This window comes from Onychomys torridus, chromosome 1, assembly GCF_903995425.1.
Source record: "Onychomys torridus chromosome 1, mOncTor1.1, whole genome shotgun sequence".
Classification (NCBI taxonomy): domain Eukaryota; kingdom Metazoa; phylum Chordata; class Mammalia; order Rodentia; family Cricetidae; genus Onychomys; species Onychomys torridus.
The window spans coordinates 4,759,120-4,782,826 of record NC_050443.1 but is presented as its reverse complement, the minus strand read 5'-3'; the positions used below and the strand labels follow the sequence as shown (position 1 = coordinate 4,782,826).

Sequence of the window (23,707 nt, the reverse complement as noted above, 5' to 3'; positions counted from 1 at the left end):
TCTGACATAAAGTAAAAGATCTTAGAGGTTTTTGTGATCTGAATGGGTAACCCAGATTGAATCCATAATCCCCCGTGTATCTCCCATCTTCCTGCTAAATAGCAGTATCTGAATAATAAGGAAGTGTGATCATCTACATTGGGTGCAACCAAGAGAATCTCCAACCTTCAACCAGTTGCAACACTATACAAAATAAAAGTAAATATCCTATATTTGACCACACTGATTGGGCCTATAAAATGGAATCTCCGAACTTCTGTTAAATGAGATGCCAACTTTCTTAGAATGCCAGCAGTATTATTCAGAACAAAGCTTTTTATCTCTGGGCATAATCGTTTTGATACCTACAGCATAATGCAATTCTGTAAAATAAAAATCACTTTAAGAAAAAAGGATGTCTGTTTCAGATGAGATCAGGCCCATTCAGGATAGTATGGCTATAGATTAAACCCAGTTTTAGAACGTCAGAGATAGTAGTTAATGTTTCTGGATTTTAAAGAATATTCCTAAATTGGTGTGTAGAGGAACAACCTGGGAATAATACTTTTTAAAAAACTGAAGTGAAAATAATTATAATATATTTAGCATAACAAATGTCAATCATTTCCTTCACTTAATTTCACAGAGAGCAAAATTTATCCTCTGAATGTTCAGATGGTCACATTCTTTGTATACATTGAAATCACCAGCTGCAGCATTCATCTCAAGAAGATGAAGCATCTTTCTCTTAGCCAGTTTGCACAGATGTTGATATGACTAAGCCCTAGAGGCTCAAATCACTGTGAACAGCCTTCTAAATACTTTTACTATGATGCTTCTGAAGAACACATGTTAACAAATGGTTTGTCTCTCTACAGATGGAGAGGTCCCTGGAGTTGGCCAACATGACCAGGGTTCAGCAGTTCATCTTGCTGGGATTGTCCACTAGGCTGGACATTAGAGATGCTCTATTTGCTGTCTTCCTGACTCTCTACCTGCTGACGCTCCTGGAGAACACACTCATCATCTACCTCATCTGCAGTCACAGTGAGCTCCACAAGCCCATGTACTTCTTCCTGGGCAACCTCAGCTGCCTGGAGATATGCTATGTGTCAGTCACCATGCCCACACTACTCGTGGGGTTGTGGACAGGGCCCTACCATATTTCCTTTACACTCTGCATGACTCAACTCTTCTTCTTTATAGTCCTTATCTGCACAGAGTGCACCCTCCTGGCCTCCATGGCTTATGATCGCTATGTGGCCATCTGCCGCCCACTGCACTACCCACTGCTCATGAGGCCCCAAGTATGCCTGGGCTTAGCCTTGTCTTCATGGCTTGGTGGGCTGGTGGTCTCAGTGGCCAAAACAACATGCATCGCCAGTCTGTCTTACTGTGGCCCCAATGTCCTCAACCAATTTTTCTGTGATGTCTCCCCTCTGCTCAACTTGTCCTGCACCCATGTGGCCCTCACAGAGCTAGTAGACTTCATCTCGGCCATCGTCATCTTCTGCGGAACACTCCTGGTGTCCTTGGCCTCCTATTCAGCCATTGGGATGGCCGTACTCCGGATGCCATCAGCTGCTGCCCGACGCAAGGCCTTCTCCACCTGCGCCTCCCACCTGGTAGTGGTGGGCATCTTCTACTCAGCGGCTCTCTTCATCTATTGCCGCCCCAGCCGCATCAAGTCCATGGACCTCAACAAGGTGCTGTCTGTCATCTACACGGTGGTCACACCTCTCTGCAACCCTATCATCTATTGTCTGAGAAATAAGGAGGTCCACACTGTACTGCAAAAGACCTTCCACTGGCCTTGACCATGGTCTTCCAACTCTGGTCCCCTCTCTCACTGGGTCAAACATTCCTTGAGGTCTGGGGATGTAACTCAGTGGTAGACCTCTATCATAGCATGCACAGGCCCTGGATTTGATCCCCAATCCATTGAAAAAAGAAGTACAAATATTTCTTGGCTCCAAAACTCCATAAACCTTAAACTACAAAGAAAAATAGAATAAAACATTTTCCATTTAATATGTGATAGTCACACACCAAGCAATAACTAAATCTGAGATACCTAAGGAGAAATTGGCAAATCCCAGCAGAAAGCAAGACAAATATTATGTGTTCATGGCTGATGATGCATTTCTTAAGTCATAAGCAGGGAATGTAGCTTGAGCATCCCATCACTTTATTCCTAGAAGAGTGACGCATTTTAACTGAATGCAGGTAGCTAGGTGTGCAGAACCCTTATGGTTTTAACATTTGCAGTGTAGAAGCAACCTAAATGTCTAATGATGGGTGGATTAAACAAATTAATTAATTGTGAGATAACCAATGTTCTTTTAAATAAAAAGAAAACAAATTTTTGTGTGTTATAGTGGGTATCAATGTTAAATTTTAAAAAAATCAAATAATGGGGGAAAACTTTATAAATAAATCAAATAAGGGGATGGCAAAATGGCTCAGTGGTTAAGGGTGCTTGCTGCTTTCACAGAGGACCTGAGTTCAGTTCCCAGCAACCACACATAAAGCAGCTCACAACAGCCTGTAACTATTACTCTGGGGGAATCTGTCACCTTCTTCTGGCCTCCATAGGTACCTGCACTCACGTGCACATACACACGGAAATGTATGAGTATGTAATATTAAAGTTTTAAAAACCATCTTAGCATATATTAATTGTACAAAATGGCTTCGTTATGGCATTTTCTTGCATGTAAAATATAATGTATTTGAGCGTGTTCACCCCTCATGGCCTTCCCTTGTCTTCCTCCCACTCCTTGATGCTCTCTTTCCTCTTTCCAGTAAACTTTGATTTCATGTCTTTTATATTAGTTGGCCTGTATTAATTGTGCACGTAGTTACTTTTGTGGCAGGAATACTTAAGACTTGCTCCCTTGTCTGAACTGTTAGAGTCTTTCTTGTATCTTCAGCACCCATCATGTTTCTTTAAACAGGTCATATCCCAGGAGATGAACAGGTTTATATTCCATGTTGGCATGCTTCTCTAGACTAAAGATCAATCAACTGAAAGATGGACCAGGTTTTTTGCACCCTTACATGCTTCACACTCCAAGTATAGTTTTTACATTGGATAAGAAATCAGCCCTCGTGGGTCTCGAGAGATAGCTCAGAAATTGAGAGCACATACTGCTTATGCAGAGGGCTCAACTTCAGTTGCCAGTACCTACGTTAGGTGGCCCACAACTGCCTGTAACTCCAACCGCAGTGCATCCTGTGGCCACTTCAGATATCTGCACTCACATGCACATGCCCCCCACCCCACAGATACCACATCTACACGTAATTTTTTAAAGGAAATAACTCTAATTGAGAGTGGTCTGCAGACCTTTCTACTTCAATCTCTAAAAAAGTATCAGTAAAATGCTTTCTTTCCTACCACTCCTCCAAATCCTCAGGGGCCAGAGAAGTCTCTGAGGTCCAGAGCTTCCTTCTAAGGCTGTGCCCCTGCCTCCTCATTTTAGTGCAGGCAGTATCCCCAGCACCTCAGAGACTCCGGAGCCACAAAGAGAGTCGGAGGTGTGGTTGGCAGAATTGTTTCAGGACTAGGAGCAGCTCCTCCCAAGATGCACTGAAGGGCTCTTCTCCTGTTTCCTGGCATGTGCTCTGGGCAGAGGCTGAATATCACAGCCTCCTGATCCCACTTGTGAGGAAGCATTGGTCCCTGCTACCTTCAGCCACCAGGTGAGATGCTCCAGCTTTGTTCTTTGTGGGGTGAAGGCAAGGAGCCTCAGCGAACACCTCTGGCACACAGATACTGACTGGTTTTGGAGACATAAACAAAGTTAAGCATCAGAAGAATGGGTAAAGAGATGGTAACCATAATTACATCTAGAAGTCAAGTATTAGTAACGACACATACCCCATCTAAGTAGCTTCCTGAGGACTAGTTAGGGTGGGAGAGACATCTTGTCTGACTTCAAAAATGTTAACGATGATGTTATACCACCCCAAACAGGGCTGGCACACAGTCGTTACTATTGAATGGATTAAGCTCATTCTAGGGAAAACTGGGCACTCCTACATCCCAGAATAGACAAACAAGATGAAGTACATTGACTAGAGTCACAGCTCTTCCAATGCTTGCAGAATAAAGTGCAGCTGTACGTCATTATGCATGTAGCTCCTGATGCATTGTGTTTTGAGGGTACATCCTTAGTTCTCTATTTTTTTTTTTTTGAGTTTGTTCTTTGACAATTTTTACAAGTTTAAAGTGGATTCTGATTAGTGTAACAGCCCTATCTTCTCCAATGTCCCTCTTATCCCTATTAACCCTCTTCTTCCTATAATTCCCTTTCAAACATTCATGTTGTTTTTAAAACTATTCACTGGAACCAGTTGGGCATCTCAGTAGGTACAAAACTGAAGACAATGATGATCCCTTTTCCAGAATTCATCAGTAGCCAGTATTTCAGCTAATGACTCTGCTTCTTAAATGCCAATGGAATGAAGTGGAGCTATAGGCCATTGAAGACTTCTATTTTGTTTAGAACAGATATATTCCTTGTAACTCAGACACCCAAGTGGTCTCCACATTACATTCCCTCTTTATTAATAGTGTGAAAAACAATTCAAGATACAGATTAATATCTCTACATTTTTAGCTATAAAAATTTATTTTGTGCGTGTGTATGTGTGTCTGTCTGTCTCTGTGTCTGTGTCTAGGCATGATGTAAGCGCATGTGCAATACTTGCAGAGGCCAGAAGAGGGCGTCAGGTCACTTGGAGCTAGATTCACATGTGTTTGTGAGCTGCCTGACATGGGTACTAGGAACTGAACTCAGATCCTCTGCAAGAACAGTAAGTGCTCTTAACCTCTGAGCCATCTCTTTGGCTTCTAGTATCTTATTTAAAAGAAGAAGAAGAAGAACATTGAACCATGAAACACTCAAGGAAGTAAATAGAAAGCATCATGGCCTCAACTCCTCTAGGTAGTAGAATCATTTCTTATTCATCACTGTATCTCCTTACAATATAGAGAAACTGTTGGAAGACAGCACAGGGATCACACATGTATTTTCAGTTGAATCAGTTTTTACTTGTTCTAGCTCTTGGATTCAGGGTGCTGTGGTGGCCCTTAGGGGGTGCACTTACAGTCATTCTAATAGTCAGATAGGGAAATATAAGTACTCCTGGGTCATCAATCAGATTATGTAGCCACAAGAAGAACCCATGCAAGAGGAGAGTGTGGAGTTGGTACTAAAAGGTCAGAGGTAGATTGTGATGGGAGTGGAGTGTGTAAGGAATCTCAGTGAAGGGGAAGGACCACCGGAGGAGACCATGTCACAAGCTCTTGAGAATAAAGACAATTTCCCTCACTCAGTAATCAACCTGGGATTGTTTTGTTTGTTTGTTGTTTGCTTGTTTTTGTTTTTGGTGTGTGTGTGTGTGTGTGTGTGTGTGTGTGTGTGTGTGTGTGGTAAGTTTTGTGGAAGTCTGAATTCATATAGGGTATCTTCTATATCTCTCCACCTGGAGTTTGAGACAGGTTCTCTAGCTGAACCTGGAGATGACCAACTGACTAATCTGGCTGGGGTATCCATCCTCTTCCAGGGCTAGGGCTACTGGTTCATGCCACCATACCCAGTTTTTTACACAGATGATAGGATTCAAACTCGGGGATCCTCATGCATGTATGGCAGGCACTTTACAGACTAAAGTATCTCTGCAGCACTGAATGACCTTTTTAACTACTGAAGATAATTTCTACTCCAGGAACCAGAAGCTCACTACATCAGGACTCTGCTTTAAGATTACCACTAGAATCCAAACTTAATTTCTGGATAATCTCATTTTCATTAAGAAATTAAAAAAAATAGCTTCTTCAGACCAGGTTAGTGCTCAGTCAGAGAAGAGGCTTTGATTGAAGCAAAAGATAGATCCATTCAATCACAGTGGACACTAGCATGAACTTCGATAAAAATATGAACAGTTGTTGGGGATTTCGCTCAGCGGTAGAGTGCTTGGCTAGCAAGCGCAAAGCCCTGGGTTTGATCCTCAGCTCAAAAAAAAAAAATATGAACAGTAGCAACCACCCATGTGGCTATGCTTTGTAATATAATCTCAACAACTGCACGAGGAAAAGGAAACTGGTACCCATTGTACTGGTTTGAAAACTGTTGAAAGATTGTGGGAAATCCAAAATAACATCATTTGTCATGGAATGCAGATGTGCTTTGGACCATTTGTTTTAAAGGTAAGGTAAAAAATGATTGTATAATAGCCAGGAGCTATTCTCTGGAATGGGAGCTTTAATGCCTGAAAACTGTGGACTGCTGGATTCACATCAGAACCTCCACTTCATACTCTGTGTGAAGTCATGGACTCAGCTCTTCTATATCTCTAGGAGTGGGTGAACTCATGACCTTTAGGCTTGGCACAGATCCTTGAGCTTAAGTGTTCCCCAATGTTTCCAAATCTGGATCCTTGAGAAACTCTCTGTCATAGAATAAAGATAGTAACAAGCCCTGCATGCCCAGTATTCCTCACAGTTCCTGCCCTCAGACTCCCAGGAGGATCTGTCTCAAACACCTTTTCTTGGCTACTGCGAATAGAGCAGCCATGAACTGGGATGAGCAAGGGTCTCTGTAGTAGGAGGGGCAGTCTTCGTGAGAATTCCAGGGGTCGGGACGGCTGTGTCTTATGATAGATCTATTTCTCTCCCTTGAGGAGCCTCCATATTGATTTCCATAGTAGCTCTATTAGTTCAGACATTCGCCAAGAGCGAATCAGTGTTTCCCTCTCCTCACTGACATGGCAGCGTTTGCTGTAAAACTTAAAAAACAAATCTTAACCATTCTGCTTGAAGTCAGATGAAATCTTAAAGATTTCATTAGTTTGCATTTCTCTGATCACTGAGGATGTTGAACATTTTTAAACAATTCTTGGCCATTTGTATTTCTTCTTTTGAGAACTCTATTCATATCTAAAGTCTGTTTTTATTCTTTAAATTTGGACTAGTCCCTTGAGAACTTCAAAGGCTCCTTTAATCATATTTGCCCTCCTCCCACTCCTCCCAGATCTGCTCTGACTTTCCTTCCCACCTAACGGTTGTGTCCCCTTACCGTCCTCTCCTGTATTTACACCAATTAAACCTCATTTGTTTTGCCCATGCATTTTTGTATGTGTGGCCTTCGACTGGAGCATGGCCAATTTACCAGGACCTACACTCTTAACAAAAATTCACCTCCCTTTCTCATAAGCTATCAGTTGCCAACAGCTCCTTTCCCAGGGGTGAGACTTCATGCCGAACTTTCCTCTTCTCATTGGGAATTTGTCTGGCTTGAGCTTACAAAGGTCTTAGACATGCTGTCACAATTCCAATAAGTTCACACATGCAGCTGCCCCACTGTGTCTGGAAGACAGTGTTTCCATGGACTTATCCACTGCCCCTGGCCATTTCAAAATATATTGTGTAAATGTTTGAAATTCTCAAAGAATAAGTACAACTAGAGGCTGACAAGATGGCCCCATGGGTAAAGTCATTTGCCACAAAGACTGATGACAAAGTTTAATTCCTAGGATCCTTGTGATAGAGGAAAGAACAGACCCCTGGAAGCTGTCCTCTGACCTCCACTCACGCACACACACACACACACACACACACACACACACACACGCACGCGCGCGCGCGCGCGCACACACACACACACACACACACACACACACACACACACACAGCATCCCAAGTCAATGACTAATGCCTAAGAACTGCAGTAAATGTCCCTGAGTTAATTTTTTACATGGTTCTCTTCACTGAGGAGGACTTTCAGCTCGAATCCCCAAGTCTCTAAGGTGGAAGAGTGCTTGGTTCCCGGTCATGAGCATGATGATGGGGGACAATGGAATTCACCCTGTGCTGAAGCGAGATCATATTGGGTCAGCTTCCTGGCCATTTCACTCCCAGACTGTGACTCAGAGAAAAAGATTTGCCCCTTGGAGCCTTGTATCTTCCTAAAGAGCAGAAAATAACTAGGCTTTTACTATGGTCTTGACATTCAGAAGGAACTCATGGATGAAAGGTTTTTTTATTAGTAGCATTGTTTGTATCAACAATATTTTGTATGAACTATGACATTTTCAAGTGGTACAGTGAGTAAATAGTGTGTACCTATGTATTACAATCAACAAGATTGGCTGCATTCCACAACTTTCAAACTTTCTGATAATCAGTGTGTCAGTTGTTGTGGGACTCTCTGATTCTGAGAGATACTATATACAAGGATGTTAGTTGCTTGCAAAGGATCTTGCCAGCAAGGAAAGAGAAAGAAAAGCAACAAACAGCATCAACATTAATCTTTGGAGCTTGGATCAGCCAGTAAAATACTTGTCTTGCAAGCATTAGGACCCATGTTCAATACAAGAACCTGGTCATTGGTGGTGCATGTTTGTGATCTCAATTGCAAAGAGATGGATACAGAAGATGCTTGGGGCTCCTTGAGCAACTCTGTCTTAAAAGCACTTACAGGTGTGTATGAGAGTTAGCCCAGTAATTAAGAGCACTCACTCCTCTTCCAGAGGAGCTGGATTAAATTTCCAATACCTACATGGTGGCTCACAAGCATCTGATAATCCAGTTCCAAGGACATAGCTCTTTCTTCTGGCTCCACAGGTACCAGGCATGCCATATGAATCACATTCATATTTGCAGGCAAAATATTTATACACATAAAATAAACATATTCTTAAATGCAAGAGAGATTACCTCTGAAAAACATGTAAGGTTGGCCTCCACATGTACATGTGCACCCACATATACACACATACACACAAGAAGTAATAAACATTGTGTGGATGGTCCATAATATAATACAGCAGTAGAAAATAAAATCATACTAAGAGAAAAACAGATATTTTTGGAAGGAAAAAACTAACAGTCTTATAACACTCTTGATTTATAGGTATGACTAAAGCTGTGTGGTGTTTAAAAAGAAAATTAAAAACCATCTAGACAGATGACATTTATTACAGAGCAATACATGAAAGTGATCTAGTTCCTTGTTTGGTAGAGTGTGTCATTCATTGCTTCATTTATTACAACAAGGAAATGTTATTCTTTTTTGCTTTATTTGGAGACATTATTCCTACAAGGTCAAAAGTTTCAGGCTCCCTCCTATCACGTGAATCTCAGAGGGTGAGCTGAGTTCATCAGACTTGGCCAAAGTATATATATACCCACTGACCATATTGCAGACTCCCTTTCAAAAATTACATTTTAGAGCTGGGCGGTGGTGGCGCACACCTTTTATCCCAGCACTTGGGAGGCAGAGGCAGGCAGATCTTTGTGAGTTCCAGGCCAGCCTTGTCTATAGAGAGAGATCCAGGAAAGGCGCAAAGCTACGCAGAGAAACCCTGTCTCCAAAAAACAAACAAAAAAAATATTACATTTTGTGTGTGTGTGTGTGTGTGTGTGTGTGTGTGTGTGTGTGTGTACAGATTTAGGGACCCTGTATGGAGATTTGAATGAAAAACATCTCCCATAAATTCAGGTATTTGCATACCAGCTGGTGATGCTGCTTGGGAAAACTTAGGAGGAGTGGCCTTGCAGGCTGGAGGAAGCAAGTCACTGGGGGATGGGCTTTGGGAACTCTCCACTTCCAGTTTGCTGTCTGTTTCAAGCTTGCCATTTAGAAGGTTTACCCTCTGCTTCCCAATCCGGCTGCCAAGCCTTCCACCTGCTGCCATGTCTTCCCACCAGAACGAACTCTTATCCCTACTGCAGCCATGAGCTAAGTAAGCTCTCTCTTGATTCTTTGCTTGCCTTAGTCATGCTTCGTCATAACAACAAGAAAAGTACAAACAAAATCTTGCAAAAATCGGCATACACTCTACCTTTCTGGACACTTGCAGAACCACTAATTTCTCTAGGAAACGTGAAATCCTAAGTTTGTGTCATTGTGCTCGTTTATGAACGATGTTATTTGCTCTCCACAGATGGAGACCTCACTGGAGTTGACCAACATGACCAGAGTCCAGCAATTTGTATTGCTGGGCTTTCCCACAAGGCTGGGGATAAGGGATGTCCTGTTTGTCATCTTCCTGACGCTCTACCTGCTGACACTCCTGGAGAACACACTTATCATCTACCTCATCTGTAGTCACAGCGAACTCCACAAGCCCATGTACTTCTTCCTGGGCAACCTCAGCTGCCTAGAGATATGCTATGTGTCAGCTACCATGCCCACCCTACTCGTGGGGCTGTGGATGGGGCCCTACCATATTTCCTTTGTAACTTGTATGACCCAGCTTTTCTTCTTTGTCTCTCTCATCTGCACAGAGTGCACCCTCCTGGCCTCCATGGCTTATGATCGCTATGTGGCCATCTGCCGCCCACTGCACTACCCACTGCTCATGAGGCCCCAAGTATGCCTGGGCTTAGCCTTGTCTTCATGGCTTGGTGGGCTGGTGGTCTCAGCAATAAAGACAAAATGCATTGCAAGCCTGACCTACTGTGGCCCCAATGTCCTCAACCAATTTTTCTGTGATGTCTCCCCTCTGCTCAACTTGTCCTGCACCCATGTGGCCCTCACAGAGCTGGTAGACTTCATCTCGGCCATCGTCATCTTCTGCGGAACACTCCTGGTGTCCTTGGCCTCCTATTCAGCCATTGGGATGGCCGTACTCCGGATGCCATCAGCTGCTGCCCGACGCAAGGCCTTCTCCACCTGCGCCTCCCACCTGGTAGTGGTGGGCATCTTCTACTCAGCGGCTCTCTTCATCTATTGCCGCCCCAGCCGCATCAAGTCCATGGACCTCAACAAGGTGCTGTCTGTCATCTACACGGTGGTCACACCTCTCTGCAACCCTATCATCTATTGCCTGAGAAATAAGGAGGTCCACACTGTGCTGAGAAAGACTCTCCATTGGCCTTGATCACCATTTCCCATACACGAACCTCTCTCATCTTTGTTCAAATCTATCATGGCCCAACCACCACAAGTAATCTTTAAATGCTAACTAAAACCTGGAGAAAATATTTGCCTAGGAGTTTAGCTAAGGAAAATCATAAAGAGAAAAACACTTTAGAGAATGATCAAAGTTAATGAGTAATTATACATATTCATTAGCCCACATTTTTGTATGCTTAAAATCACTCACACATGCATATTTCATAGCCCTAGAATTTTTATTGACAATTGGCTGATAAATATTTATCGAGTCTGTAACATAGAAAGATACTGTATAAAATTAACAAGTTTATGGCATCATTGTTTGTGAAAAGAGAGAATCAATTTAAATGCCTATCAATAGTATTTATATGTAATAATAGTCTAATTATAAGATAAAATATGAGACTGTAAAAATGTGTTTTAAATAATTATTTTATGATTTTAATTGTGGATACACTTGTATGTCTATGTGTGGGGTATGTGCATGGTGTGCAGGTGCCCATAGAGCTTGTAGACATCAGAGTCCTCTGGAGCAGAGTTGGCAGCAGTTGTGAGTCACTCAACATGGATGCTGGAACTCAAGCTTGAGTCCTCTACAAGAGCAGTGAATGCTTTTAACAACTGAGTCATTTCCCCAGCCCATGTGTTCTACCATGAAAATAGGCCTAATTCATATGTATATTTAATTTAAAAAGCAAGTAAAAATGTGGTACAAAATTCCTTTGTGTGTGTTCATATATTTGTGTGTGTGCATGCATATATTTGTGTGTTTGTGTGTGTGTGTGTGTGTGTGTGTGTGTGTGTGTGTGTGTGTGTGCCTGTACCTTAACATGTGTGTGGAGGTCATAGGACAACTTCAGGTGTTAATTCTTACCTTCCATCTTCTCTAAAGCTTTCCTTCCCCCAGTTCCTCTATATCCACAGGGACCAGGGAATCCTCTCAGGTCTAGAGAGTTGGTTTAAGCTTGTTCCCTTGCCTTGAGTCACACTATAGCCAACTCAGTGACTGAGACATTTCAGAGCAGAGACACAGGTGTGTGTGTGTGTGTGTGTGTGTGTGTGTGTGTGTGTGTGTGTGTGTGTTCAAGACCAGAGACAGCTTCTCCCAAGACATACTGAAAGGCTCCAATCCTTGGTATCACCTCCTTTGGGCCAGCTGATTCCATCTGGCCACCACCAAAGACTACCCCACGTTGAGCATCAGCAGGAAAGGATCTGTACTTGTCTGCCTTCATCCAGTAGGTGAGAAGATCCAGAGAAATTATTTGAGGGAGTGAAAATAATAAATAGCAGTGCTGAGGATATGGCTCAGCTGGCCAAGTGTTTGCCTAATCTGCCAGAAGCCCTGGTTTTGAACCCAGGGCCTACATAAAAGACGGCATGGTGGCACACACTTGATATTTCAGTACTTGGAAAACAGAGGCAAGGGGATTGTCAGCTCAGGTCATCCACCACTAGGTAACAAGTTCAAAGCCAATCTGGGATATAGGAGACCTTATCTAAAAACCAATACAAGGAACAGCAAAAAGAATATGCTGTTTCTTTAGTCAAGATCATTCTGGCCTCAAACTGTGGTTCTCCCACCTCAGCCAGCCTTGGAGTGCTGCAATTACATGTAGTCAATAACAGTTATATATGCTTGGCTATAGAAAAAAATATTGTATAGAATACATAATTGTTAATTAGGTACCAGCTCCAAATATTTGAAAGATATTGATGTAATGCTCATGATGACTGCATATAAAAATATATGCATCTATGGGTAGAGATAGTGAGAGTGACTACATGGAGGCCTCAGGTGGTGTCTTAGAGACCAAGTACTTACAAGAGAGAGGTAATCTGTCAGGGTGACTTCAGACTCTTGTTTTCAGCAAAGGTTCAGTTATCATCCCAAAGATGAGAAGCTGGGCAGGCAATAAGACGATTATGGAGTCTCTCCATTTCAAAGAAAAGAAACAATCCTACATTACAGAGAAGACAAAATGGATTGTAGTAGATGAAGTGACTCCTAGAGACATGTGAGTTCAAGGTTTTCAAACACCTTGACCATAAAAACTCAGCTTCTTATGTGACCATGTATCCATTGCTCTTGTGTTCTACTCTCTCTGCATGAAGCCTTTCTTCATAAGCATTTGTAGAATGCAGTAGAATTAAAAACTATTGAAGCCGGGTGGTGGTGGCACACGCCTTTAATCCCAGCACTTGGGAGGCAGAGCCAGGTGGATCTCTGTGAGTTTGAGGCCAGCCTAGGCTACAAAGTGAGTTCCAGGAAAGGCGCAAAACTACACAGAGAAACCCTGTCTCAAAAAACCAAACCAAACAAACAAACAAACAAACAAAAAACAAAAACAAACAAACAAAAACTATTGAAGACTTCTAGTCAATAGTCTTGTTGAGAAAAGAGCCTCTAGATTTTACGTAAGACAAGAGGTTTACAACCTGTCCCCATTTAACTTACAAGGTCAAACCTTATAGTAAAGGCTTGTATTAACATACTTCCCCGTCCTCTGTGGGGCAGAGAAATAATAGTACCAGAGTAAATAATTGTCTCTCATTTTGAAAAATATACAGTAGATGGTTGAAGAGAGTTATTAGCCTTTCCAGGGCACAGATTTGGGAAATCATCATGGCTTATATCCCTCTGGAGAGCAGACATAATCAGGCTATCCATCACATCCTTTTGAATCTAGGGTACATGCTCCTGAGTGGTTCGTAAATTATGGAAATGGGTGTGTCTTCTGTTTCTCCTGATGTGGTGAGACACTTTGGGTGACTGGTAGATATTTGTATGATTGTTATGGAGTGCTGTGCTGTATTTCAACCTGTTAGGAAGGAAGAGTCACCAAGGAAAAGATTCATAGAAGAGTGGAGCAGTGTGTGGGGTTGGTACAAAGGGGAACAGAGAGGCACTCAAAGTAGAACCGGAAAAGAGAAAACAGCGATGTGGGGGAGGGGAGCACAAAAGGGAGTCTTGGCAGGGAAGTCACGGCCAGACTCTTCAGAGTTTTAGCATCAGTCTGGAGCCTGGATGATGAAGATTCCTTTTGCAACAGCAAATAGAACTCCATCTACAGAGAGTCAGAAACTAACTTTTGAGAGCTCTTGTGTAAGCTTGTGGAAAGATCTACCACCCAGATAAAAACCCAAGCTAATGGGATGCTTGTGTTTAGAAACACAGACATAGTCAGTCCCATGCTGTTCTGATATGGCAGGAGGGAGGTTCCTGTTGAAGACAAAGCATAGCCACACACCCCTGGTAATAAGACTAGTGTCAACTTCTCTTATGGTTTTTAAGATCTAAAGATATTGCTTAGTGGTAGAGAATCAGACTAGTATGTGCAAGCCTTGAATCCAGTCCCCAGCCCTATACACACACACACACACACACACACACACACACACACACACACACACAAACTTCTACCATGAAGGTTCTTAGAAAGAGTATCATCTTGCTTATGAAAATTTGGCAATATAATTATTGAGTTCTTATGAGTTTTTCCAAGTCAATATTTAAACCCATAAAGTGGAAATTTGATCAAACCTAATTTCTGAGATATATTATGGAATGGCAGAAATATAAACATTTAAAATTTGATTAATTTTTATTAAAAGTTGATATATAAAGCACTGGGTTGGGCATTTCATTACCATGTATGCATATAATATACTTTGATAATATTCCCCCTGTACTACCACCTCACCTACACACCTTCTTTTCCTGTCCCATATCCATAGTATTCCTTTTACTTTCTTATTTTATTTTTAATATTGAGCTTTAAAGATACTTACCCACCTATCCAAAGTGCCTCTATTAAAACTCTTTTCTAATTTTGTTCTCTTTATTTTTTAATTGAATGCATGAATATAATGTCTTGATCATATCCACCCTTAACCTGTAACCCACCCAACACACTATGCTCCCAACATCATGTTCTCCTAAAGTCCAATTAGTGCCATTTGAGTGTGCAAGGGTGTGGAGTCATCTGCTAGAGCATGGGGAATACACAAGTGGTCACCTATCAGACCTGTGAAACAATTGCCGTCTGTTGCTTTTTTTCATACATCTTTAGTATTCAACTTCATTATGCAAATTTTAAAACAAAACTTGCTCTTCATTGATTCTCCTCCTTGTTTCTCTCCTACTGTATCCTTCTTTATATTTTATTCCTAAATTTAATATATCAGAGAGAATATTACATAACATGATGGACACAATTCCAACCATTTTTGTCTGCAATCATTATTTCATTTTCCTTTATGACTGATTAAAACCCTCATGTGTATAAACACCATATTTTCCGTATTCATTCACTCACTGCCTGACACTTACGATATCAGGACAGAGAACTTTGATTTTGTGAGAGCCCCATGTGTAAACCAGCTCTAGCTACTCACTCCCCTCTGTCTTGAGTACATAACTTCTCAATCCTGACCTCCATTGTGATGTTGCAATGGTACAAAGCATCTTCATAAAGGTCTGTGATGCTTTAAAGGGTTAAAATTCTTTGCAGTGGAAACCAAGATTTTGACCCAAGGTGGAGCTCGGGACAGTGGTTCTCAACCTGTGGTTTGCGATCTCTCTGGAGTCTCATATCAGATATCCTGCATATCAGATAATTATATTACAATTCAGTAATATAACTTATGAAGTAGCAATGAAATAATGTTATGATTGGGGGTCAGCACAGCATAAGGAACTGTATCAAGGGGTTGCAGCATTAGTAAAGTTGAGATCCACTGGCTTAGGATATGATTATTAGTAGTACTATGGAGTTTAATCATTTGACGTTTGTACCACTACCATTTAGAATGATGCTAACCAGAAAAATAACAATTAGAGAGAGTGGCTGGACAGGGACTCCAATTATCCAGAGATTTGATCCTACTTCCCTTGTTGGTCATATGATTTAGAGCAAGTCATTTTAATTGGGTTTTAATCTTTAATGAAAAGTGTGTGTGTGTGTGTGTGCTTGTGTCATGACATGTGTGTGGAAATCAACAGACAGCTTGCAGGAATCTGTTCTCTCTTTCCACCATGTGAGTGCCAGGGATCAAACTCAGGTTGTTGGGTGTGGGAGCAAGCAGCTTTACCCACAGAGTGATCTCCCAGGCCCCATTTTAGTGTTTTATTCTACAGTGTCTTTCTTGTAAAACAAGGGTAAGTATGGCATTTTTACATTGTTCTTGGAAGAATCAAAAAGAAGGAGAAGGGCCAGGCTGTGGTGGCGCACACCTTTAATCCCAGCACTCGGGAGGCAGAGGCAGGTGGATCTCTGTGAGATCAAGGCCAGCCTGGTCTACAGAGTGAGTTCCAGGACAGGTCCAAAACTACACAGAGAAACCCTATCTTGAAAAAAAATTTAAAAAAAAAATAAAAGGAGAAGGGAGAAATAAGAAGGAAGAGAAGTAGGAAAATTGAGAGGGGGGAAGGAGGGGGGTCAGGAAAAGCAGAAGCTGCAGCAGAGGAGGAGGGGGAAGGAGGAGGAGGGGGGAGGAGAAAAAAGAATGAGAAGGAAAGAGACACTATTACTCCACTCTGGACTTTATAGAGTACCTAATGTGTGAGTCAGGGACTGAAAGAAAAAAACAGCTAAAAAGACTATACTTTTTTTTTTTCCAAAACTGACACAGTATAATTTTTTATCTTTGTGGTGTGTGTGTGTGTGTGTGTGTGTGTGTGTGTGTGTGTGTGTGTGTGTTTCTGTGTGTGCAGGCCCCATATGCAGGCATGGGTATGGAGATCAGAAGACATCCTGGAGTGTCAGTCCTCATCGTCAAAACAGTGTTTAAAATCAGTGTCTCTTGTTCAGTGTTTAAATCAGTGTATAAAACAGGCTATCTGGCCCTAGGGCTTCTGAGGATTCTTTCTGCCCCTCAGCTAACTATAGGAGTTCTGGAACTATAGACAGACTTCACAATATCTGACTTTATGGGATTTCTGGAGATTCAAATTCATATTCTCATGCTTGGTTGGTACCATTTGATCCACTGAGGCATCTTCCAGGCTCATAATTTTTTTAGTGGCATTATGAAGCTCTGGTTGGCGTGGGACTCACTGCACAGACCAGGCAAGCCACTCACAGAAAACTGCTTGCCCCTGTCTCCCAAATACTTGGATCAAACAACCACCACACTTGGCAAGGCCCATAATATTTTTTACCACCCACTGATTCACTTGCTTCGATTTAATATATACTCAGTAGTAACAAGCATGTTTCTCCCCACTCTTAAGTGCTCTGTATGAAGTCACAGATTCAGTAAGAGTGAGATACCATGCTCACACAGTGCCTCATAAATCTTCTGTGTCTTTCTCTATAACAACCCCAACAGACATATAGGGGATTTCCAAGCACTCTAAATGTCTTCCCAGATTTTTAATCACTGTGTATCACCAGGCATGCAATGTCAACCATTTTCTTTGTCTGTCTACAGATGGAGAGGTCCCTAGAATTGGCCAACATGACCAGGGTTCAGCAGTTCATCTTGCTGGGATTGTCCACTAGGCTGGACATAAGAGATGCTCTATTTGCTATCTTCCTGACTCTCTACCTGCTAACGCTCCTGGAGAACACACTCATCATCTACCTCATCTGCAGTCACAGTGAACTCCACAAGCCCATGTATTTCTTCCTGGGCAACCTCAGCTGCCTGGAGATGTGCTATGTGTCAGTCACCATGCCCAGCTTGCTCATGGGTCTGTGGAATGGAATCTATCATATTTCCTTCATAGCCTGTATGACCCAACTCTTCTTCTTCATTGTCCTTGTAGGCACAGAGTGTATCCTTCTAGCTTCTATGGCTTATGACCGCTATGTGGCCATCTGCTGCCCATTACACTACCCACTACTCATGAGGCCCCAGGTCTGTCTGGGCTTGGCTATGACTTCATGGCTGGGTGGGCTACTGGTCTCTATGGTCAAGACCACATGCATTGCCACCCTGTCCTACTGTGGCCCCAATGTCCTCAATCATTTCTTCTGTGATGTTTCCCCATTACTCAACCTGTCATGTACCCATGTTGCCCTCACAGAATTGGTAGACTTCATCTCAGCTATTGTCATCCTCTGGGGTTGCTTCCTCATGACTATGGCCTCCTATGTGGCTATTGGCAGGGCAGTTCTGTGCATGCCTTCTACCTCTGCCCGCTACAAGGCCTTCTCTACATGTGCCTCACACCTGGTAGTAGTAGGCATTTTCTACTCAGTCACTATCTTCATCTATGCCCGTCCCAAACGAATAGAAGCCATGGATCTCAACAAGATGCTGTCTGTCATCTACACAGTGGTCACCCCCATGTGCAACCCAGTCATCTACTGTCTGAGGAACAAGGAGGTCCAAGTAGCTTTCTACAGAACCATGCACAGGTCCTGAGGTTGACCAGATGACTGAGTCATGCAGGAGGGACCTTAAATTACTAATATCTATTTTTTATTAAAATACAATACATACCATGAATTTCACTTTTAAGCACATACAATGTAGTGTTTTCTTCTTAGCTTGCTTCCAATTACAAAATCATCACTGTCAAAACCAGAATATTTTATTTGCCCTGAAGATAAACCAAGCCATATTAGAAATCATTCCTAATGCCCACCACTCACTACTCCACACCCCAATGACTAACAACCTATATTTGGTTTCTGTAAATTCATCAGTTATGAATCTTTTATAGTAAGGGGTTTATGTTATATGTGGCTATTGTGACTGACATGTTTTGAAGGCTGTACACATTGCCTCATTAATTAGTACTTTATTTCTGTTTGTACCCAAATGACATTGTGATGCATTGATGCTCCCTATTCTATGTGCTCATTTATCAGTTAACAGACATGGGGATTGATTCTACTTTGGGGAAATCTTTTGTCTACTGCAGCTATGAACATTTTTTATATTGTTAAAAATATAATTGTGGGCTGGAGAGATGGCTCAGTGATTAAGAGCACTGACTGCTCTTCCAGAGGTCCTGAGTTCAATTCCCAGCAACCACATGGTGGCTCACAACCATCTGTAATGGATCTGGTGCCCTCTTCTGGCCGGCAGGCATACATGCAAGCAGAACACTGTATACATACATACTAAATAAATTATATATATATATATATAGTTGTTATTTGTTTGTGAGTATTTTCTTGCATGTATTTCTGTACTCCATGTGTGTGACTGGTGCCCACAGAGGCCAGAAAGGCAGCCTTGAATCCACTGGAACTGGAGTTACAGACAGTTGTAAGCCACCATGTGAGTGCTGGGAAGGCAGTCAGTGTGAATATCACTTTAAAAATTTAAAAAGACTTCTATGTATTCTTTGACAATGGCATTCATATATACAGTGTATCTTGATCCTATTGACCAATCCTACCCCCTCAAATTCCTGTGTCCTTCCACTTTATGTGTTCTTCCTTAATCCTCTGAGCCTGATTACTGCTGCCTAAATGAGCATCAGCAACCTGCCATGGTCCACACCCCTAGAGAAAAATTGCTTACTTTTCTACAACAGACACCAGTTGCCAATAGCTCCATGGCTAGGGAAGGAGCCTCATGAGCCCTACAGCCATCCATACTGTAATTATTGACTGGATAGACCTTGTGCTTCTAACCATAGCTTCTGTGTGTTCATGAGAGCAATGGCCTTGTCACATACAGAGGACAGCATTTCCCAGCTCTCCTCACCATCCCCCAGCTCTAACAACCTTTCTATCTGTTATGGTGAACAGATTTTTGGTGGTGGTGGTTTTGTATGTTTTAATAGGTTTATTTAAGATTTGTTTGTGTGTATGTGTATGTATGAGTGTATATGTGTGTGGTGCATGTGTGTGTATTCCTGCAAGGCCCAGGAGAGTGTGCTGGATCTCTAGAGCTAGAGTTATAGGTGGTTGTGAGCCACCTGATGTGGGTGGTTGGAACTTGAAATTAGGTCCAATGGAAGAGTAGTACATGCTCTTAACTGCTGAGACATCACTCCAGCTCCTAGAGTAATATTTTAAATGGAGTTTTTACTTTGGAAGAACTCAGGGGGAAATTATTTACTTGAAACAACAAATAATATTCACTCAGTTACTATTTTAAAAAATTTAAAGAGATACCCACAGATGTCCACCAATGTTGGCAGGGGACATTTTGAGGGTATGCAGACTCAAACACCAAAGGTGAATGAAAACATTTTCAAAACAAATTTTAGTAGCAATGAAAGGTTTTAACCAAATTGTCAGGATACCTTCTGAGGAACATTTGATTATATGCATGAAAAATTAGAAACTCTATGGATTCTGTGATGATGTCAACATAAGCAACTTTTATCCAGAAAATAACAAAGAATGCAGGTATGAAAAAAATTCATAAGATTCTATGCTCTTATTGAAAACATCTCCATTCAAAATATTCAGTTCAGAGGTGGAGGCAGGAGTATCAGGAGTTCAAGGTTATCCTTAGCTACATAGTGAGTTTAAGGCCAGCCTGGACTACATGAAGTTCTGTCTCAATACACTAAGAAACAAGCAGCAAGTTCAACTGTGTACAGAATACTCACACAATGGACTATTATGTCATAGTGGAATACTATGTCATTCAAATAGTTACTTATGTTCTGTGAAAAAAAGTCAGTCATGGGGCTGGGAGATGGTTCAGTTGACATGGTACTTGCACTGAAACCATGAGAGCATGAATCATAATGTCTATAGCAAAAATGATCATTGAAAATTGATGAATTTTAAGTCAACTTAAGAGCCAATGAGGATAAAAAGTGTATTTCATTTTAATATTCTCATGAACATAGTTAGAGCACACTCATTTCTCTTGAGTGACTGTTAACATAAACTACTGTTTAAAATAAAAATTTCCAAAATCTCCCAGTATGATGAGCAAGTCATTCCACAAAAGGTAATTCTTTTATTTTATTTCCTCTTTCGTTTTCCTTCAGAGAACATCTCACTATGTAGCTCTGGCTAGCCTGGAATTTGATATATGGACCAGGCTGGCCTTGAACTCACAGAGAACTGCATCCAGAGTGTTGAGAGCAAAGGCATGAGCCACTGCATCTAGCTCATTTCCTCTTTTTAATAACTTACTTAATTTGATGATAAAGCTAATATCAACTTACTGAAAAATAGAAACATATAAAATAGAAAATATGAGTTTTTCATACTCCTGCTCATTACCTAAACATTTCTAGCAATTGTTAACTATATGACACATCCCTTCAGAATCCTTTCTAAATGCACATTCGTGTAAATAATTACCACCATCACTGTCATTGCCGTTATTGTCTTATATAGAGCTGACACAGTCATGTAATTTCTCTGTTATTTTCAACTCAATCGCCTACCAGGTCATCTCACCCATGTCAAGTAACTACAGATCCAGTTCAATCTTTCGCTGATACATATCTTTTCATAATATGTAATCCATAAATGTGGATAATCTTCAAGTAGATCTTTATTTCCAATCATTTCAAATATTTATTTACATGATATTTATTCTAAATGTCACAATTTGCAATAACCATTCTTGTACACATATTTGTTCACTATTTGTACATGTAAATATATGCAGCATATGTATATTAGGATGCAAAGACTAAATGATAATCTTCTCTCAATTTGTATTCAGTAGATAGGATACCCACCTTCCTGGTATTGACTGATCAGTTATGTTTCTTTGTCAATATTTCTGTTCACAACTATTTTCATTTGGATTTTATTTGGGAATATTTCCTTTCTCCTCCCTCCCTCCCTCCCTTCCTTTCTTCCTTCTTTCCTTCCTCCTTCCTTTTCTTCCTTCCTCCCTTCTTTCCCTCTTTTCCTCTTTCCTTCTTTCCTTCCTTTATGTGCTGGCTAGTTTTATGTCAATCTGACACAAGCTATAATCATCTAAAAGGAGGGAACCTTGATTGAGAAAATGACTCCATAAGATCATGCTGTAGGCAAACCTTTGGAGAATTTTCTTAATTGGTGATTGATGGGTGAGGGCTCAGGCCACTGTAGGCAGTACCATCTCTGGGCTGGTGATCCTGGGTTCTATAAGAAAACAGGCTGAGTAAGCCATGAGGAAGAAGTCAGTAAGCAGCACCCTTCCATGGCCTCTGCATCAGTTCCTGATCCAGGGTCCTGTCCTATTTGAGTTCTTGTCCTGACTTCCTTTAATGACAGACAGTGATGAGGAAATATAAGACCAATAAACCCTTTCCTCCCTAAGTTGCTCTAAGTGTGGTATTTCATCACAGCAATAGTAACACTTTTAATTAGTAAGAAATTTTCTTTTAGCCTGTCTTGTGAATTGGATTATATGTGTGTCACCATGCACTTGTGAGGATCAGAGGACAACCCATGGGTGTCAGTTCGCTCCTTCTACAATGTGAAGCCCAGGGATCAGGTCATCAGGCTTAAGAGCAATTGTCTACTCACTGAGCCATCTTATCCATCCCTGTAATATTCCCACTCTTCATGTTGATTATACAAAGTCTCCACAGTGTCCCAGAACCTTCTGCAATGTTTCTCTCTGCCTTTGAAATGTCTTTGTGTGCATTTGGCCATGAGTTTGTTTCAAACCAGGAGAGGGAGGACATCAGCACTCTCAAGAATCTCAGCACAGATGGAGGGTTTTCTTCAGGACTGCATGGACCTCCCTGTTCCTCAAGCAGTAGATGATGGGGCTACATATGGGAGTGGCCACTGTGTAGATGACTGACAGCACCTTGGTGAGGTCTGTGGATTTGATATGTCTGGGGCTGGAATACATAAAGAGGACCACAGAGTAGAAAATGCCCATCACGAGGAGGTGGGAGGCACAGGTGGAGAGGGCTTTGTGGCTCGCTGCAGCGGAAGGCATTCGGATCAGCACCCTGCTGATGGCCACATAAGAGGCCAGAGCAACTAGCCATGACCCACAGAAGATGACAACGGCTGAAATGAAGTCGACCAGCTCTGTGAGGGCCACGTGGGTGCAGGACAGGTTGAGCAGAGGGGAGACATCACAGAAGAAGTGGTTGAGGACATTGGGGCCACAGTAGGTCAGGCTTGCAATGCATGTGGTCTTGATCACAGAGACCAACAGTCCACCCACCCAGGAGGACAAAGCCAATCCCCAGCAGACTTGGGGCCTCATGAGCAGTGGGTAGTGCAGTGGGCGGCAGATGGCTACATAGCGGTCATAGGCCATGGAGGCCAGGAGGGTGCACTTGGTACCAATGAAAGAAATGAATAAAAATAGTTGAGCCATGCAGGATGTGAAGGACACATGGCAAGGGCTGGACCTCAGGCTCATGAGCAGGCTGGGCATGGTGACTGAAACATAGCACATCTCCAAGCAGCTGAGGTTGGCCAGGAAGAAGTACATTGGCTTGTGGAGTAACTCATGGTGGCTGCAGATGAGGTAGATAACTAGCATATTCTCTAAGAGGATCAGCAGGTAGAGGGCCAGAAAAATAACAAACAGACCATCTCTGATGTCTTTCCTGGCAGACAAACCCAGCAGGATAAAATCCTGGTCAGTGGATCTGTTGGCCAGTTGCAGAGATCTCTCCATCTAAGTGAAGAAAGAAATAGGTTTATAAAGACTCTGGTCTGTTCTGAAGTGTAAAGACTTCTATGGGCAAACCTTCTCAGAGCTGAATCAACTTGGCAAGAGGTTGATCTCGGGCAGGTGGAGCAATAAGGAGAAACTAGAAAATGGCAAAACCAAATTTGAAAATTGGCACACACAGGAATTTACTGAGTCTGAAATTTTAAGCAAGACATCCAACCTTTATGGATCCTCCACTACTGTATGGGTGGAAACAGAGGAGAGAGGCTGGAGAGATGTCTCTGCAGTGTAGAGCACAGGCT

General features: G+C 42.0%; 4 protein-coding genes across 4 annotated transcripts; 3 read left to right on the top strand and 1 right to left on the bottom strand.

Moving 5' to 3' along the window:
* Nucleotides 1-857: 857 nt before the first annotated feature.
* On the top strand, nt 858-1,796 carry LOC118580575 (olfactory receptor 5-like). Its single transcript, XM_036182391.1, has one exon. It carries the CDS (start codon nt 858-860, stop codon nt 1,794-1,796), a length of 939 nt encoding a protein of 312 aa, XP_036038284.1.
* An 8,123-nt stretch (nt 1,797-9,919) lies between these two features.
* Nucleotides 9,920-10,872, top strand: LOC118580584 (olfactory receptor 5-like). The gene has a single exon (XM_036182404.1). The coding sequence runs from the start codon at nt 9,934-9,936 to the stop codon at nt 10,870-10,872; it is 939 nt and encodes a 312-aa protein (XP_036038297.1). The 5' UTR covers nt 9,920-9,933.
* Nucleotides 10,873-12,032: 1,160 nt separating this feature from the next.
* Nucleotides 12,033-18,263, top strand: LOC118580567 (olfactory receptor 5). Its single transcript, XM_036182381.1, has 2 exons — nt 12,033-12,131; nt 17,325-18,263. Exon 2 carries the CDS (start codon nt 17,325-17,327, stop codon nt 18,261-18,263), a length of 939 nt encoding a protein of 312 aa, XP_036038274.1. The 5' UTR covers nt 12,033-12,131.
* Nucleotides 18,264-22,466: 4,203 nt separating this feature from the next.
* LOC118580554 (olfactory receptor 5-like) lies at nt 22,467-23,408 on the bottom strand. The gene has a single exon (XM_036182356.1). The coding sequence runs from the start codon at nt 23,406-23,408 to the stop codon at nt 22,467-22,469; it is 942 nt and encodes a 313-aa protein (XP_036038249.1).
* Nucleotides 23,409-23,707: the final 299 nt, after the last annotated feature.